At 37.3% G+C, this 16,120-nt stretch overlaps 1 protein-coding gene across 4 annotated transcripts; it reads left to right on the top strand.

Annotated features, from left to right (window-relative positions):
- Window positions 1–2: 2 nt before the first annotated feature.
- Window positions 3–13,728, top strand: knl1 (kinetochore scaffold 1). Of its 4 annotated transcripts, none has more exons than XM_030404832.1 (30): window positions 3–60; window positions 697–731; window positions 956–992; window positions 1,092–1,151; window positions 1,255–1,337; window positions 1,421–1,476; window positions 1,580–1,601; window positions 1,731–1,774; window positions 1,882–1,934; window positions 2,114–2,855; window positions 2,989–3,041; window positions 3,385–3,997; window positions 4,737–4,789; window positions 5,126–7,534; window positions 8,479–8,608; window positions 8,725–8,783; window positions 8,890–8,988; window positions 9,113–9,228; window positions 9,534–9,624; window positions 9,799–9,915; window positions 9,998–10,085; window positions 10,188–10,250; window positions 10,331–10,370; window positions 10,471–10,575; window positions 10,802–10,902; window positions 11,559–11,624; window positions 11,752–11,861; window positions 12,120–12,241; window positions 13,173–13,298; window positions 13,506–13,723. In XM_030404832.1, the coding sequence occupies exons 2-30, from the start codon at window positions 703–705 to the stop codon at window positions 13,600–13,602; spliced, it is 5,784 nt and encodes a 1,927-aa protein (XP_030260692.1). In that variant the 5' UTR covers window positions 3–60; window positions 697–702; the 3' UTR covers window positions 13,603–13,723. The 4 variants fall into 4 exon arrangements, with proteins under 4 accessions (XP_030260692.1, XP_030260693.1, XP_030260691.1 ...); XM_030404833.1 differs by having other exon boundaries at window positions 3–182; window positions 10,191–10,250; XM_030404831.1 differs by having other exon boundaries at window positions 3–182.
- The last annotated feature ends 2,392 nt before the right edge of the window (window positions 13,729–16,120 follow it).

The raw sequence follows: 16,120 nt of genomic DNA, 5'->3' as shown, positions 1-16,120 counted from the left end.
CTAAATTCAAAACTCCAGACGTTAGCATCGAGGCTCGTTGACGTTAGCTGCTGTTTGCAGGTTCGTGTGTCGACCCAGACAAAATAAACGACATGAAAACAGTTTTGTGTTAGTTTAGCTGTAATAACACAGCCGTATACGTTTTAAAACGTGAGGAATTAGTTAACAAGAAGAACAACAAGGTAAATTTAAGTGCTGTATTGTTTCTATGATGATTAGTTATTTTCTCCATGTTGTGAATAGCACACAGACGTTAGCGTTAGCTTAAAAAAGGGAATTAATATAAATGTTTATGTCTTTGCTAGAAATCAGTAGTAATGTGTTTGCTTTCTGCATTTAATGGTTTTGGCGAAGGTGTTTTGTGATAACATATGAAGCGTATGTTGACAAAGGGGATATCCATACCCAGTTTACGCCGCCCTGAGTAGTTACCGTAATGTCCCAAATACAGGATCAAGTTAAATCCCTGAGCTGTAAAGAAAAGCATTGTGTCTCGCCTGAGTTGCATGTCTTTCCACCCAAAACATAATATGTTTGGTTATATATTTAATGCTCAAGCTAAAGATGGCCATTACTATGGCATACCAATGAAAAGAAAAGGAAATTTTGCATATGTGTCACTGAAATGTTAATGCCTTAGCAACTTAAATGTAATAATTTACTGTATCAACAAGTCCTGTTTTCATTTGTTTACAGGTGAAAATGGAGCCTCTGGATCCTCCTAGGAATGAGTGAGTAAAATGATGTTATTGAAGAAAGGTGGTCATGCGTGCTGTGTACCTGCATCTCTAAGCAACTGTCTAAACATTTCCTGAAAGCCAGCTTTGCACCTGGCATTAGCATTTACATGTGGTAAGACTGTATTTGCATTTTATACAATGGATAAATAAAAAAAATCCTACATGCACATACACCAGAACTGAATATTACTGTGTTTTAATGTCTTGTGTTACAGTGAAAGCAGTGGATTCTCGAAGCGGCGCATTTCCTCGGTTAGTGCTGCAAATAATGTTCTGGACAAATGTATATATTTTTATTTTTTCTCGTGTACAGAGCCTGAATCATTATTCTATGCAATTTATCATTTTCAGATTTTAAAAGCACCTCGGAAATCGATCATATTCCCTGACCCAGTGCAACAGGAGTGTGTGGTAATTGGCTTGCTTGATTTACAATTTTTCCCTTGCTTTGTTTGTGTGTAAAAGTGGAGATTTTGGTTTTAAGGACAGAGACATACATTTTATTTTCACTAAGGTGGAGTGTGCCAAACCAGTGGAGAAGAGGAATTCAAGAAGAGTCAGCTTTGCCCCTGCCAATGATGTTCTCCTGTTCTCAAAGTGAGACACTAGAAGAAAAAAAAAGGTTTAGTTTTCCACAAGAACACTGACACGTCAACATAATCTGTATTTTCTCTTTACAGCGATGTGAAAAATGCCTCTCCTGCCCGAAGTCCTTTACAGGATTTAACACCATTCAGTAAGTATGTTATATGTACAAGTATGTTCATTTAAAAAAAGATTTTAAAAAATGTTTACATACTTTAAGCAACTTTGTAATTTTGCCCTGTGTTGTTTCACAGCAGCGGCAGCCACACAAAATAGGTAAAGGGAATTGATCCTTTCAAAATCGACACATTAAACTGTATTTTATATAATCTTATACTTACAGTCTCACAGAACTGGTTATTTTTTGTCTGTGCTAACAACATCAAAATCGTCTTCTTTCATAAGGGCCCAGGTTGCGGTCATTGAAGATGGGATTCAACAAATTACAGGTAGGGATATTTCGTTTTTCAAATATAAAACAACCAAGTTACTATGTGCATTAGTCGTCTGTCACAGTGTAAGATGACTAATACAAAATTCAACTTTTCAAACTTAGGAATGGAAACCCTCTTGAATGCTCCTCTACATGCTTCTCAACAAAGGGATACGGTGAGCAGGAAGTCTGTTTTGCTTTGCTGTTTTATCTTTGCTCTGTTTCCTACAACTGCCACTGCCACAAAATGGTTTAGTTTCTTTGTTATTGTTATAATATATCATTAAAATGTTCATCAATGAATACCTGATATTCAGTGACTGTTAATTAACATAAAGCTACTCATCTTCACCAGGTCAACTTTGGTATTGGGAATGACTTTGGGGAGAAGACAGTGATGTTTTCGACTGATGATGCATTCATGGACATGACCCAAAGTCACACTATAAACATTGCCAATGATGCAGACATACTTGCAGACATTTCCCTTCAAAACTTCGACATTTTACCCACTAGCAGAGACAAAACAGTGATGTTCTCTGCAGATGAGGGATCCATGGATATGACCTTAAGTCATACTATGAACATGACAAGTGGGTTAGTATCACTTCCCACTAGCAGAAACATGGATTTAAGTACAGAGAACAGAAACATATCGTCATCAGTGCCTTGTTTGGATGCTGGATTTGAAAACTTCCTTGCCAGCCTCTTTAAACCAAATGGCACAAGTATTAATCCTGCAGGAACAACCACTAAAGAAACAAACAGTTCCCTGGCCCAGATTAAAACACAACAATCTGATGTGGATAAAGAGAATCAGGCCCCAATGTCTGTTTCTGCTGTGATGGAGAAATCACTAAACACATCCAGGAAGATTGGTGAATTATCTTACGGAAGTCCCCTCTGTCCAACGGATGACATGGATTTGACTGAAGCGCAGACAGGCTGCATTCGGGGATTTGCTGATGATGATGGTCCATTTCAGTGTCATCTTCCCATGCAAGAAGCGTACTCCCAGCCTGAAAGCAGAATCTCACAGACAGCAGTGTCCAAACAAATGCAGAGCAGTGGAATGCTAGCATCATTCAACCCTAAAGGTATTGCATTTTGAAACAAATAATTCATTCATAGATTAACTAAATCAGGTCACTTTTTGAAAAATGTATTTTAAAATTTTCACAACTGAATTGAATACAGTTGAAATAGCATCTTAATACATTTCAATTTTAGGTATGACATCCATGACGAATCCTTCTCTACATGCTTCTCATCAAAAACACAAGGTGAGTTTGTGATTAATTTACTTCGCTGTTAGAATTAATTTTGTAACACAGGCCCAGAAATTTCATGGTAACTGTGTAATTATCAAATCATGATGCGGTAATTATGGTCTTAATTTTGGAGGGTAATTTCAAAGAAATTTCAAATATGTTACTTGGTAATTATTGGGGGTTGTGTAATAAGTGTCATGTTAATTTCTGATCTTGTTTTAAGTCTGTAAATAATCCTTTGTACTGTACTGACATTCTGAAAACTAATGACAGCACGGAAAGGTCTGTTTAGAGCTGGTTTTCACGAGTTTCCCATGAGTATGGGATAATGTACTCTTTATCTTTTCTCCTTCAGGTCAACCTTGAGACAAAAGATGACTGCATAGAGAAAACAATAGTGTTCACTGCAGGTAATGAGTTCATGGACATGACTCAGAGTCACACGGTAAACATTGACAGTGGTTCATTAGCTCCTCCAAAGCAAAATTGCATCAGTGGAAAAGTGGACAATGCTTCAACGCTGGTTGGGAGAAAACGTGAGACTTGTGGTTTGCCCGGCTCGTCAGCCAATGGTTTGGATCAAGGATTTCAACACTTCCTTTCAGGTCTCTCCAAAACAAGTGCTACAAGTAGTAACCCTGTGAATGCCAGAATGGTTCCTCCTGCTACAGCAGTTGCAAAGGGAACTGTAAACCCAAACAGCTTCCTGTCACAGCCTAAAACTGATGTTGGTAAAGAAAATCGATCACTGAATACAGCCAGGAGCTTTGGAGAGCTGTTTAATGTGGGTACAATCCGTCCTGAAAATGATGTCAGCATGGATCTGACTGAGGCTCAAACAGGCCAGATTGAAGGATTCGTTAGCTCAGAGGATCTTTTTCAGTCTATTCCCACAGACATGTACCCCACAGCAGAGATGACTTTGGAGCCAAATAACAGTGAAGCACTTGGATCATCTAAACATACAGGTATAGAAACCACAAACCTTCAAGTTTGACTTTTATTTAATTGATTTATTTGTTTGTTTGTTTCTTGCCTCAAATGTTGACCGAATAATCTAAAGTGAGAGTCACCCAAATAAGAAACTTATGACAATTATGAAAGTAAACCATAAATGTGACATTTTAATAATTTTGGTAATATGATAATTTATAGAATAAATAAATAAACATATTACAACATAAATGTATACACACTTTAAATAATTGTCAAGTTGCTGTTTATTGAAATTCATTTAATTTTCAAAATGTGATAGAATTTACAAATATAATTTTATTGTTTTGTCACTGCCTGTTCTCAAACTGACGTCCGGTCTTCCGGAACGCTTCTCGTGGACGTTCTGAACAGTTCCATCAGCTTCAAACTTATCTCAAATTCGAATGATGGTAACTCGTGTTGATGGTTCTTTTCGAAACTTCTGCCTAAATTGTCTTTGCACTTTGTGTTGTCTTTGCGTTTTCACACTTCCAGTAGCATTTTAGAATGAAGTTCCTTTCTTCAAAGTTTAGTCTGGCTGCCATCATTAATTCCAATGGGTTTAATCTGCAAAGAAAAAACAAACAATTGAGTTATCAGCTGCTAAAGTGTGTATACATTTTTTTGGGACACCCTGTATATATTGGTTCCCTTTATAATTTTTTAAGTAGGGTAATTAGGGTCTGACTGTTTTTTCAAATGAGTTTTTCTATTAATTCCCCTTCTCCACAGGTCTGGAAACCTCATTGAAGCCATCCTTAAAGACAAAGTTACTAAGACATCAGGTGAGCTTAAAACTTCACTAAATTAATATACAACCCAACTGCACTGAATACTGTTTATTTAAAATAAAGTTAACAGAATTTTAGAGCGGTGTTTGCTATGTACCATGCTACATATTGTTTCATCTGAAATAAACACATTTGTAAAGTTATTCCAGTCACAGTGATTTAATCAAAGCATTTATTTCTTTTTGAAAAAAAATAGCATACTTTCTAATAGTTACTCTAATCTGGTGAAATGGTAACTATTAGTAATGCTAATTTAACATGTCTTTCTTAACATTGATGTTTTCTATGACTGTACACTGACAGTGATTGTTTTTTTTTTCCTTTCCACAGGGCAAATTTGATGCTGAAGATGACTACAGAGAGAAAACTGTCAGGTTTTCTGCAGATGATGCATGTATGGATGTGACACGAAGTCACACAGTAAACATTGCCACTGATTTAGAACTGCATTCACAAAAAAATGTGGACTTTCTACCTGACTGTGGAGAGAAGACAGTGAGGTTCACTGCCAATGATGCCGCAATGGATGTGACACAAAGTCATACTGTAAATATCGTCACTGATTTTGACCCACGGTCACGTCAAAACGTGGACCTTGTGTCTGCTTTTGGACAGAAGACGGTAAGATTCAACGCAAACGATGCAGCCATGGATGTGACACAAAGTCACACTGTAAACATCGTCACTGGCCTTGACCCACAGTCACATCAAAACGTGGACCTTGTGTCTGCTTATGGAGAGAAGACAGTAAGATTCAATGCAAACAATGCTGCAATGGATGTGACACAAAGTCACACTGTAAACATCGTCACTAATTTCAGCCCACAATCACATCAAAATGTGGACCCTGTACCTGCTTGTGGAGAGAAGACGGTGAGATTCACTGCAAATGATGCAGCCATGGATGTGACGAGAAGTCACACTGTCAACATCGCCACTGACTTCGATCCAAGGTCACATAAAAATCTGGACTTTCATCCGCCTTGTGGAGAAAAGACAGTGAGGTTCACTGCTAATGATGCAGCCATGGATGTGACGAGAAGTCACACTGTCAACATTGCCACTGACTTCGATCCAAGGTCACATAAAAATCTGGACTTTCAACCGCCTTGTGAAGAAAAGACAGTGAGGTTCACTGCTAATGATGCAGCCATGGATGTGACGCAATGTCACACTGTAAATATTGTGACTGACTTCGACCCACAGTTTCATCCCAATCGCAGCATGTTGCCTGCTTGTGAAGAGAAGACAGTGAGTTTCACTGCAAATGATGGATCCATGGATGTGACCAGAAGTCACACTGTTAACATTGCCACTGATTTCAACCAACAGTCACATAAAAATGAGAACTTTATACCTACATGTGGAGAAAAAACAGTGCAGTCCTATTCAGTTCTTCCACACCGAGATTTTAACATTTTATCCGCTAATGAAAATGTGGATTTTTCTTTATCTGTGAAGAAAAGAGAGAGCGAGAATTGTCGTCCACGTAGAAACCGATCTTCATCAGCTCAAACTTTGGATCCAGGATTTAAAAACTCCCAATTCAGGATGAGTGGTCCCTGGGCTAATCCCGTGAACACCAAAGCAGTGGCTCCTAACGCACTGACCCCTCCAGAAACTGAAGACTCAAATGGCATCCTGGACCAACTTAAAACACAGAAATCTGATGTCAATACTGAAAATGCTCCAGGTTCTGTTTCAGCTGTCTTGGAGAGTCCAAAAGATAAAACCATGACGGGGGATGATCTAAGCATGACTATGACTGAAGTTCAAACAGGCCACATTATAGGACAAACATGTACAGGCCTTTCTTCCACACAGGACTTGTCTGTTAATTCTGACCATTTGATTAAAACAGAGATGACTTCACCACAAAGAAATGGAGCATTGGGATCATCCAGCCCAGAAGGTGTGGAAATCACAACTCATTCAGTTTCTCTTGACTTAAATGAAACTGATAATGGGAAGAAAGTTGAACCTACAGATCAAACTTGTTCACCCAGTGCTATTCACCATGATGATGATGGCGATACAGTGCCTTCACAGAAGTCTAGACGAAAGAGTTTTGCCGATCTCCATTCTAAAATAAGGCGTTTGAGCCACATGATAAACACAGTTCCTGATACTATTGCCATGGAAAGCTGCACAGCATCTTTGCCTCAGCTAGAACACGACCAAGACAAATTTCAATCCCTACCTGTAATGGAGCCTAAACTGGAAATGGGCTCGGTAGACACTGAAGAAGATGCACAAGATCAATGTCTTATGGAAGAAGAGCAACCCTCGACTACTTCCACAACTCCATTCAACTTGAAGACTAAACAACTTATGTCAAGACTCTCAGTGGGAGGCTTTAAGCCAAAACTCCCCCAAAGAAGCAAGCCAGACGAGCCAAACAAAGTGAATTCAGTTGGAGAACGTACAAGAACAGTCACTGTCAACGTCACTAATCAACTGAACGACTTTGTCGATGATGTGAGCGACATTTATGATGAAGAGCTTGGTAGCATTGAAGATATGTCAGAAATACTGGACACAAGGAGTCCCCGAAGAGCCCAGGAAAAAGTGAGTCCTTCCAGGGAGTTCTACATGGATGGGCCTTTAGAGGATAATGTATTCGAAGAGGAGTTTATGAGAGATGTCCAAGGCCAAAAGAGACCTTTGCCAGTAGATGAAAATGATACGGAGGCTGAGAAGAGAATGAGAGGATCCAGTGAGACTGCCACCCACGAACTGGTAGGTCAGATTGTAGTACTGCAAATTCTCAAAACAAGATCTTTATTCAATTTAACTTATTGAACCAGGTTTATATGAGAGACCGTTCTTAAATTATAATCTTCCTGATTCTATTAGTATATCTATCATGATGATAATGATAGATTTCCTGATGTTCTCTTGTTATACATTCCTGTTAATGTAAATGTAATGTAAAATGTACATTTTACTGATCCTATTAGTACAGAAAGTACAGTTATTGGGACCACAGTTACCAATTATTTTCATTGTTGATTTTTTTTTTTTTTTTTTTTTTAGATAAAAAGATCAGTCGTTTGGTCTATAACATATCAGAAAATGGTCAAAAATGTTAATCATCGTTTCTTAAAACAGAAGATACTGTCCTCAAATTGTCCACAATCAGAAAATATTCACATCTAAGAAGCTGAAAGTACTTTTTTAAATTTCTCATATGGATCAATCCATTATCACAATTGGCAGTTGATATAATACACAACTTAACGACACATTTTTGCAACTCTACACATTATCCTCATATCTCTGCTGCTCTGAGTTATTCTTCTCCAAGTACAAATACAGTTTAAATACCCAACTTCTTTCATTTTTTTCCATTTAACGATTTTTTGATTGTGGTTAAGTTTGAAAGATGATACTTCCTGTACCATTGGTTCACATTAAAAGCTTATCAAAGCTATCTCAGCTCTTAAATTGAACATCCATTGGAATTTTTTTTAGAAAAACTGCTTATTAGATGCCATTGGACTTAATTAGTTGAGACTATTCAAAAGTAACAGATTGGTGATTATGACATGGCTGTTCTGAAAGGATTGGAACTCTGGAAATTAAAATATACGTTATGTTACAGTTTATTATATTGTTTGTGTGTTTATGAAGGCATTCTTCATTTGCTTTTCTGTTCCTTTCTTTGTTTAATTCGTTGCCAGGAAACACAGTCTCATCCTGTAGAGTGTGATAGTAACATTACTACAGCTTCATGCATAAACACACAGACCACAGATGACTCCAACAGCAGTCACACGGCCACAATCAAATGTGAAGCTACTTTTGAATCAAGTAAGTTGTGATCAATTCATGTAGTTTGAGAGTCATGAGGGTCCTTATATTGTGATGTTTTCCTGATGTCATTGTGTTTTTATTTTGATTTTGTTATGATATTTTTGTCTTTTCAGCTTTCCGACAAAGTCTTTTTGAATCCCAGCTCGAAGACTATGCCAGTGATATGCAGAGGGTATATTGTTGACATGTTTTATGAATTAATTTTTATATTTTATAATTTAAATATACTTTTTTTCTTCCAGATCAGTTATTTATTGCCTTCAATATTTTGGTTACAGAAAGTAGATGATGGCACCATCACAGTGTTGGAGTTCTTTAAACTCTTCAACATAGACTTTGTCATCCATAATCCTCGGCAGAGTGTCCTCCCTGGGAGAGTAAGTATATTGTCATATATATATATATATATATATATATATATATATATATAATTTTTAAAAGCTATACGAAAAACAACAGCCAAATGTAGTGATGTGACTTTTTATTTTATTTTTGTTGTAGCTTTTGTCAGACTCCGATCGGACATCGATGGATTCATTAAAAGAAAGGCATATCAACCGTCCTAAACAGGTGGTGTATCAGACAGATGTCCTGAACCTTACAGAGAAGGTGGAGGGGTATGTACGCTTCAGATTTCACAAAACCTTTAAGTATACATGTATTAGTGCTTTCTATTTGTTTGTTTTTACAGTTAACATTGTGATTTTTCCTCCATGAGAAGTGTTCATGGCTATTGGGTTCAAACCAGTGTCCTTAAAACCTCTCTAATCTCACTTAAACCTTGATTGACAGCTTCGTATTATGAAAAACATCATATCTCGTTTGATAGTGGCATAGAGAGTGATGTAAGAAGTTTAAATGAAGTGTTTGTTGCCTGAAATTTTAATATTTTGATTGAATATCTGTTTTGACCTCTTCTTAGGTTGAAGGAGCGAATGCGGGATCTAGACAGACCCCTGAAAATTGTCAATGGACCTCTGTGGGAAGAAATAAGAAATTCTTCAGAGAAAGAGGTATTAAAATCTCAATGTGTTAATCAAACTGCAGTTTGTATGGGCAGTTTGAACTCTAAAAGGACAGTACAGATATCTTTTTTCCTGACTAACCTTAACTTGAATAGGAAGAGCATCAGTTGGGCATATGATGTTTACTCCTCACCCTCATTGTGTGTTTGTTTTATTTCACAGCTCAAATCTTTTGGTGCAAAATTAAAAGAGAGAAACAACTTGTTCAGAAAGACGAGCAAAGTTCAGTCACATGAAATGAAGGAGGTGCTGTACTCAAACCTTGTGCAGGCAAATCTGGTGAGAGTCTTCAAACAGAAATACTCAATTACAACATTATGATCTTTTGAGAATACAAATGGTTATTGGACTTTTTTTTCAGGAGGAGCAACAGAGGTTGAGAGGAACAATTGAGGAAGCAGATGAGATGATAAAAAGTTTGGATGACTGTATTCGTGAATTAGAAACAGGTATGGCAACTGTGGGCTGTGTTGGTGAGGTTGTATTGTCACAAGGGACAGGCAGAGCAAAAGGTGAAATGGCTGTAAGACCTCTGTTTTTCCTTGGTTTAGAAGTTGCTGCAGTTGAAGAAAAAGGCGTTGACGACAAATCAAGTCTGAAGTCACGTCAGGAAGGTAACTCGTAATATAAATTAATTGTGTTATATTTTTTATTTTTATGTACTTGAACGGAATTATTCATTTATTTTTTACAGAAATGCAGAAAGTCACTGAGGCTTTGGTGAATAATGAGCGGTGAGTTGAGAACATTTATAAGTATCTTTTTCATGTTTAGCTATTATAAATATAGAAAAGGTTTCTTCTGTTTCTTAGTCTTTTCTCTTTCTTAATGCAGAGAGATAACTGAACTGGAGATGCAGAAGAAGCAGAATTCAAATAAACGGAACAGGCTGAAAGCTGAGACAATGAACCTTGAGAGGCACATCACTGCGCTTCATTTGTAAGTCTTTGTTTTTTTATGAATTCATCAATTTTCTTAAGGCAAAAGTCTTAATTTCAAAACCTGCTTATGCTGAACCATTTCCACTTTCATTTTACTAATTTAAAGTTTGTGTCCCCTTGTATGCCCCTAACTCTTTCTTAGTCTATTGACAAAAATAGCTTTTGTACTTAAATAAAGTGATAACCTTATTGTTATTTTTTTAAAACAAATTTTACCTCCTCAGGGTGAATGAATGGAAGTTTGCAGAGAAGAAAGACCAGTGCATGGTCTACACTTTCCTCCATGAGACCTTCCATCTACAGTTGGTGTTTGAAAAATCAAATGGTAATTGATTTATTTAGTTTTTTATTTTATATATATATTTTTTTTAACAGACCACGGTATGTAGGGCTGCACAGTTAATCAGAATCAGAATAATCAAAATTGCAATATGACTAAGTGCAATATCAAAACACAAGAGCGTAATTATTTTATGAAGGTAAAATATGACACAAAACAGTGTTTTAATGAAATTTTGTAGTACTGCAGAGATGCTCTGGTCCACAAAGTTTGTTCTCCAGAAGTAATAAAACATGTTTGTTTGACAGAGACTGGGAGAAATGCCACATCCTCATGATTTTACAAATTTTTTAATGACAGTGGAAATTGTGATGAAAAATGTAGTCATCCATAATAATCATGATTTATATTGCAATCACAGTATCACTTTTTGAACATATCTTGCAGCCCCGGATGTATTAGATTTTAAGATGTGCATCTGCATGCACAGACAAATAAAAGAAAAAAAGCATTGTTATTGTCAGCAACCATATTGAATTTTTGGCCACACTTATGTCAGAACAAGGGTTGTTCTGATACTGATACCAGTTTTGGACATGCCTCGGATGCTGCCTAAAATGCCTAAGACTTATCTGCGTTATTAAATTATTTTCCTCTTTTTTTTGACAAATAATGATTTACCTTCTGATTGTTTTTTTAAGGAAATGAAGCTGATAATCAGTCTGAGAGGAAAATATCACACATCACATTCAAACATCAGCTTGATGGTGAGAAAAAGGATTCAAATATTGCAGTATAATGAATTAACTGTACACATATATCCATCAGCATCTTAAGTATGATGAACATTCTTGTGACTGTAATTGACTGCTGTACATTTTGTTTTCTAACTAGATGAGAAGTCACAGGGTCATGCCTGCCTTGTTCACAAGCTACTCTCTCAGTACATCGATGGAAAAGCTGACTGGGTGAAGAAGTATCCGACATGCAGACATGTTCCAAAGGTAGGTGTGACTGGAGATCTGTGTCCTCGGTTAAGAGATTGACACATGATTAGCTGCATGTTGTACTAATCTTACTTAAAGTTCTTTCAGTCAGTAGATCCAGTCCAGATACTGAATTTTACAATGGGAAATGCTAACAGAAAACATTTTCATCCTTGTGCCTCCTCAATTTGTTTTCCTGCCATGGTGGGAATAACTGTTTTGCCCAGATACTCGGAAATTTTGCATCTAAAGTGTTTTTCCTCCTATTGTATGCAGCTGCTCCACGACGTGGGCCTGGTGGTGGGTCGCTGTCGTCTGCTGGGAGAAGAATTGCGTCTGCTGAACATGTGGGGAGGGCTAAGGCTCGGTATTCTTGACCTTAGCTGTGTGGACACTCAGTAAGAACTCTTTCCTTCGATTGAACCATTTTTGAGGCAACTCTATAAATAATTTAGAGGGTGTGTGCAGCTCCTTTGAAGTGTTGATATGTTTTAAATTCAATTCGAAAAATATTGGACCTTAGAAGTCTTAAATATGAATTTGTGAGGGATTTTTCGGACATTTTTATCTGATTTAATGTATCAATCAATGTCAGTGTCTACTTTTCTAATGTTAAGAATCTTTAAACCTAACTCAGGCTTTTTACTTCATACTTGCACCTACCAGTTGGCAAAATATAGATTATATTATAGATAAGGATTAATTCATAAAATTCTACCCCTGCATGGGAACACACAAACTATACATAACTTTATACTAACCCGCAAACCATGAATAGATTATTTGTCCAAAATCAGTATTGCATTTTGTTGAAAATAACCTTTAAATTTAAGATTTAAGGATGAGCATTCAAAATTGTTATAATATCATCAAGCACATCTCGATTTAAAGCACCAGGGTCGTGTTTCCCCTTTTGTTTTTTTAAAGATTTTTTTGAGGCATAGACACCTTTTATTTGACAGTGGATAGATTAGAAAGGGGAGAGAGATGGGGGTGTGACTTGCAGTACAGGTCCTCCGGCTGGATTCGAACCAGGGTCCACTGCGTTTGTAGCATGCGCTCTAACCACTTGACTACCAGCGCGCCCGTGTTTCCCCTTTTTAATAAACATTGCACAGTTGCCTGGACATTGTTCATACAAAGCCGACGAAGTGGCTTCAAATTCCGCATTAAAAGGAAATTTGGGTCTTCTGACACAAACTACCCTGACATGATGGTTGGTGATGCAATTTGTTGACATTGGAGAAACAAAATGTGTATGATCTGTCATTATTAAATTAAGTAATTAAAAACACCATTATATATACATTCTTCTTTTTCTTCCTGTAGAGTGCACATCATCTTCAGCAGTCTCAAGAAACTTTCCAAGTTTGAGGTGATCTTCTCCGTCACTTTGGCTGACCAGCTCTGTGTCCTTCAAGTGCAGAACTTCAAAAACATGATTGGAGGAACAACGTAAGCTTCACTCAACTTCACCTTTTAAAATGAGCACAACAGTGCTTTCTTTGCTTTTTGGGAGGAGAGAACTGCCAATTTAAAAGCACTTGAGCAACAGTGTTGAGGCAGCACAATGATATCATGGCTGGAAATATTTAAGCGCTAGATGGAAAAAAAGCTAATAGTAACAAAACAGTGATATTGGATGTTTTCTTCTATTTCCAGGATCCAACAGATCGAGGAGATCGTTTCATCGTTCAGTCCAGGCAAGAATCAATTGACGAAGATCGTCAAAAAGATTCACCAAAATTTGCTCTGTTGAGACCAGGGATGTTGATTTGTTCATAATCAAACTCTTTTGTACAAATGTTGTAAAATTAAGAAAACTTCCAAATCTATTAAATGACTTTTCCATTTTTTTTAAATAAAAACAATATAGTGTACATTTTCTCAGTCTGTTTTTTCTTCCACATTCAGCATTATGTGATGTTTTTTCCACTTTATATAGTGTCCTTAAAATGAATCTTCATCTGTTAGCAATTCACATTTTGTGTTTGTGCATTTTGTTAGAAATAACTGACTTCCATCAAAGTACAACAAATTATTAGACTACAGGAAATCTGATCACTTTCTACTACAGTCATATTCTGTTGCAGCTACATCACAAATCAGTGTTAATCAAGTCATGTTCAGTTGTGTTACACATTTCATCTGGATAGAAAATGTTCTTTCATTTATATTTTTTAGAGATCATGTGAAACATTCCAAAGAATAAATCCATTATTTTTCATTGGTCTGGTGTGCAGACAGTGCAGGGATTTCTGTGCAGTTTCCAGAGTCACCTCCAGATGGTGAACATGGACTGACTTTACTTATTACTCTGCTTTTGCTTTGTCTCTGTAAAAGATCCCTGATATGCATATCAGAACGCTCCTGTTTTTGAGAGCTTCAACAAAAGGTTGTATATCTGTCACTTGTTCTGTGGTAGCTTTGTGCAGTGCTGAACATATGTAAATATATTGCAATTCTTCTGAACCTGTAATAGTTTTTTGTTTTTGAGAAAAAAAAGCTTTGTAATTTTTTCATTGGAGAATAAAAAAAAAAAAAAAACATCAAAAGTTTGCATTAATAAAATGGCTGGATTCTTTTTCTCTATCATTGTTCACTTTTAAATGATGCATTTCTTTGTGCTTCGTCTCCCTTTGACTGATAATGCACACAATCCATGTTGTAGTTTTAATGTGTAAATAATCAATACCAATTTACAGAATGTGAAATCAAAATACAGGTAATGATAGTGTTGAAATCAGTTAAACAAATCCATCTACATGAGACTGAACAGTCTTCATGCCCTTTAGCTTTAGAGGGCGCTATGTGCCTGTAAAATATATCATGTATTCCAAAACCCACTTCTAACTTGAATCCTTGAGTAACGTTCTCATTGCAGAGTTAATACTAATGTTTTACTTTAAATGGAGGACAAGAGCTTTCACATTGTTTTCTGAGAAGTAAATGTAATCCCTGCTGGGTTTTGCTTTGTGTTTAAAAAACAACCTTTTTTGTCTTGTGGCCTCTTTGAAACGAAGCAACGTCTACTTTCGTCTTCTTTGTCACAGAAAATCACCACAGTGCGGATCTGGCTCGTGAGCAGTGTTTCCTTCCTGCTCAGATTGTTTTATGTGAAGGACTTTTTAGAGGCCTGAAGTATCCAATATTTATTAGGGGGACTGTAACACAAACATCAGTGAAACAAAAGTCTTTTTTTTTAAAAATATGATTATTTTTAATCATCATGTCACCCCATAGATTTATCTTGGGACTCCTTGAGGGGTTCCTGAACTTGACATTGAAAGCCACATGATAATTATAGAGCAGGATGTAGGCTAAAGATATTAAAGTTGTAGTTGTAGTGAGAATAATTTGGCAAGACTAACACCTCGTTTCCACATAGCTCTGTGCACGTGTGCTAACCAGGAAGTTAGCATTGCCATGGTTCCCTCAGCACAAAGCCTATCGGATATTGAGTTGGATTTTGGATCATTGCAGCAAACACAAGTTTATGATATTTACGCGTTCTGCTGAGCAAGATTGTGATTTTTTTGAGCATAGATGCAATCGCCAGAGGTAAAAAGCTAACTACTTTCGGTTGCATGACTTTGGTTGCATGACTTCAGTGTCGCTAAGCATCTTACGTTTTTCATTCAAATGTGGGGTATTTAGTGGCATAACCACCATCCTTATCTAAACATTTAACATCTTTTTTTTTTTTTTTTTTTTTGACGTCCTTCAAGAGCGGGTCAAATCTGAACACCAGTTTCCCCACGGCAGTGACCAGAGAGCAGCTGCACCGCGGCATCAAACGCAGAAATCTCATCTGTCTTTTTTGTCTCGAACTGAGATAAACCTGATGTTAGTGTTTAGCTGCAGATCTCGCTGCTGTTCAAAGTCAAACACGCCAAACAGCCGAAACATGACTGACACGGACAGTGTTCAGAGGTCATCGGAAAGGTCGACCAGCCAGAGACGAGCCTCTGAGAGGGTGGAGGAGGGGGGCGCAATGACTGTCCACTCCTGAAGGCCCGACGTCAAAGGTCAAAGTGGACTTTCCAAACCGTCACCCTCGAGTGAGCCATCAGGGGACACGAGTTCCTCCCTCCCTTCCCCAGAAACAACGGCTGCTGTCAGACCGGATAGAGGACACGCAGGGCGTTCAGGCAGAGGTTAAGTTTGGCTGAAGCGGCATTTGGGTCTTCTGACCTCAGCCTGGAGGTCAACTCAATTTCATTTCAATCGATCCGTCAGAGGGTTTTTCATTATTCACATGCGGAATTCATTAGATT

This window comes from Sparus aurata, chromosome 22 (assembly GCF_900880675.1).
Source record: "Sparus aurata chromosome 22, fSpaAur1.1, whole genome shotgun sequence".
Lineage (NCBI taxonomy): Eukaryota > Metazoa > Chordata > Actinopteri > Spariformes > Sparidae > Sparus > Sparus aurata.
Note: the sequence above shows the minus strand (reverse complement) of the source record. Positions and strands in the feature narration are given on the sequence as shown.

Excerpts from the sequence above, each read along its gene's own strand:
- knl1 (XM_030404832.1), top strand. The coding sequence starts at position 703 with ATGGAGCCTCTGGATCCTCCTAGGAATGA. Across the intron at positions 1,602-1,730 it reads GCGGCAGCCACACAAAATAG|GGCCCAGGTTGCGGTCATTG; the intron begins GTAAAGGGAATT and ends TTCTTTCATAAG. Across the intron at positions 3,042-3,384 it reads CTTCTCATCAAAAACACAAG|GTCAACCTTGAGACAAAAGA; the intron begins GTGAGTTTGTGA and ends TTTCTCCTTCAG.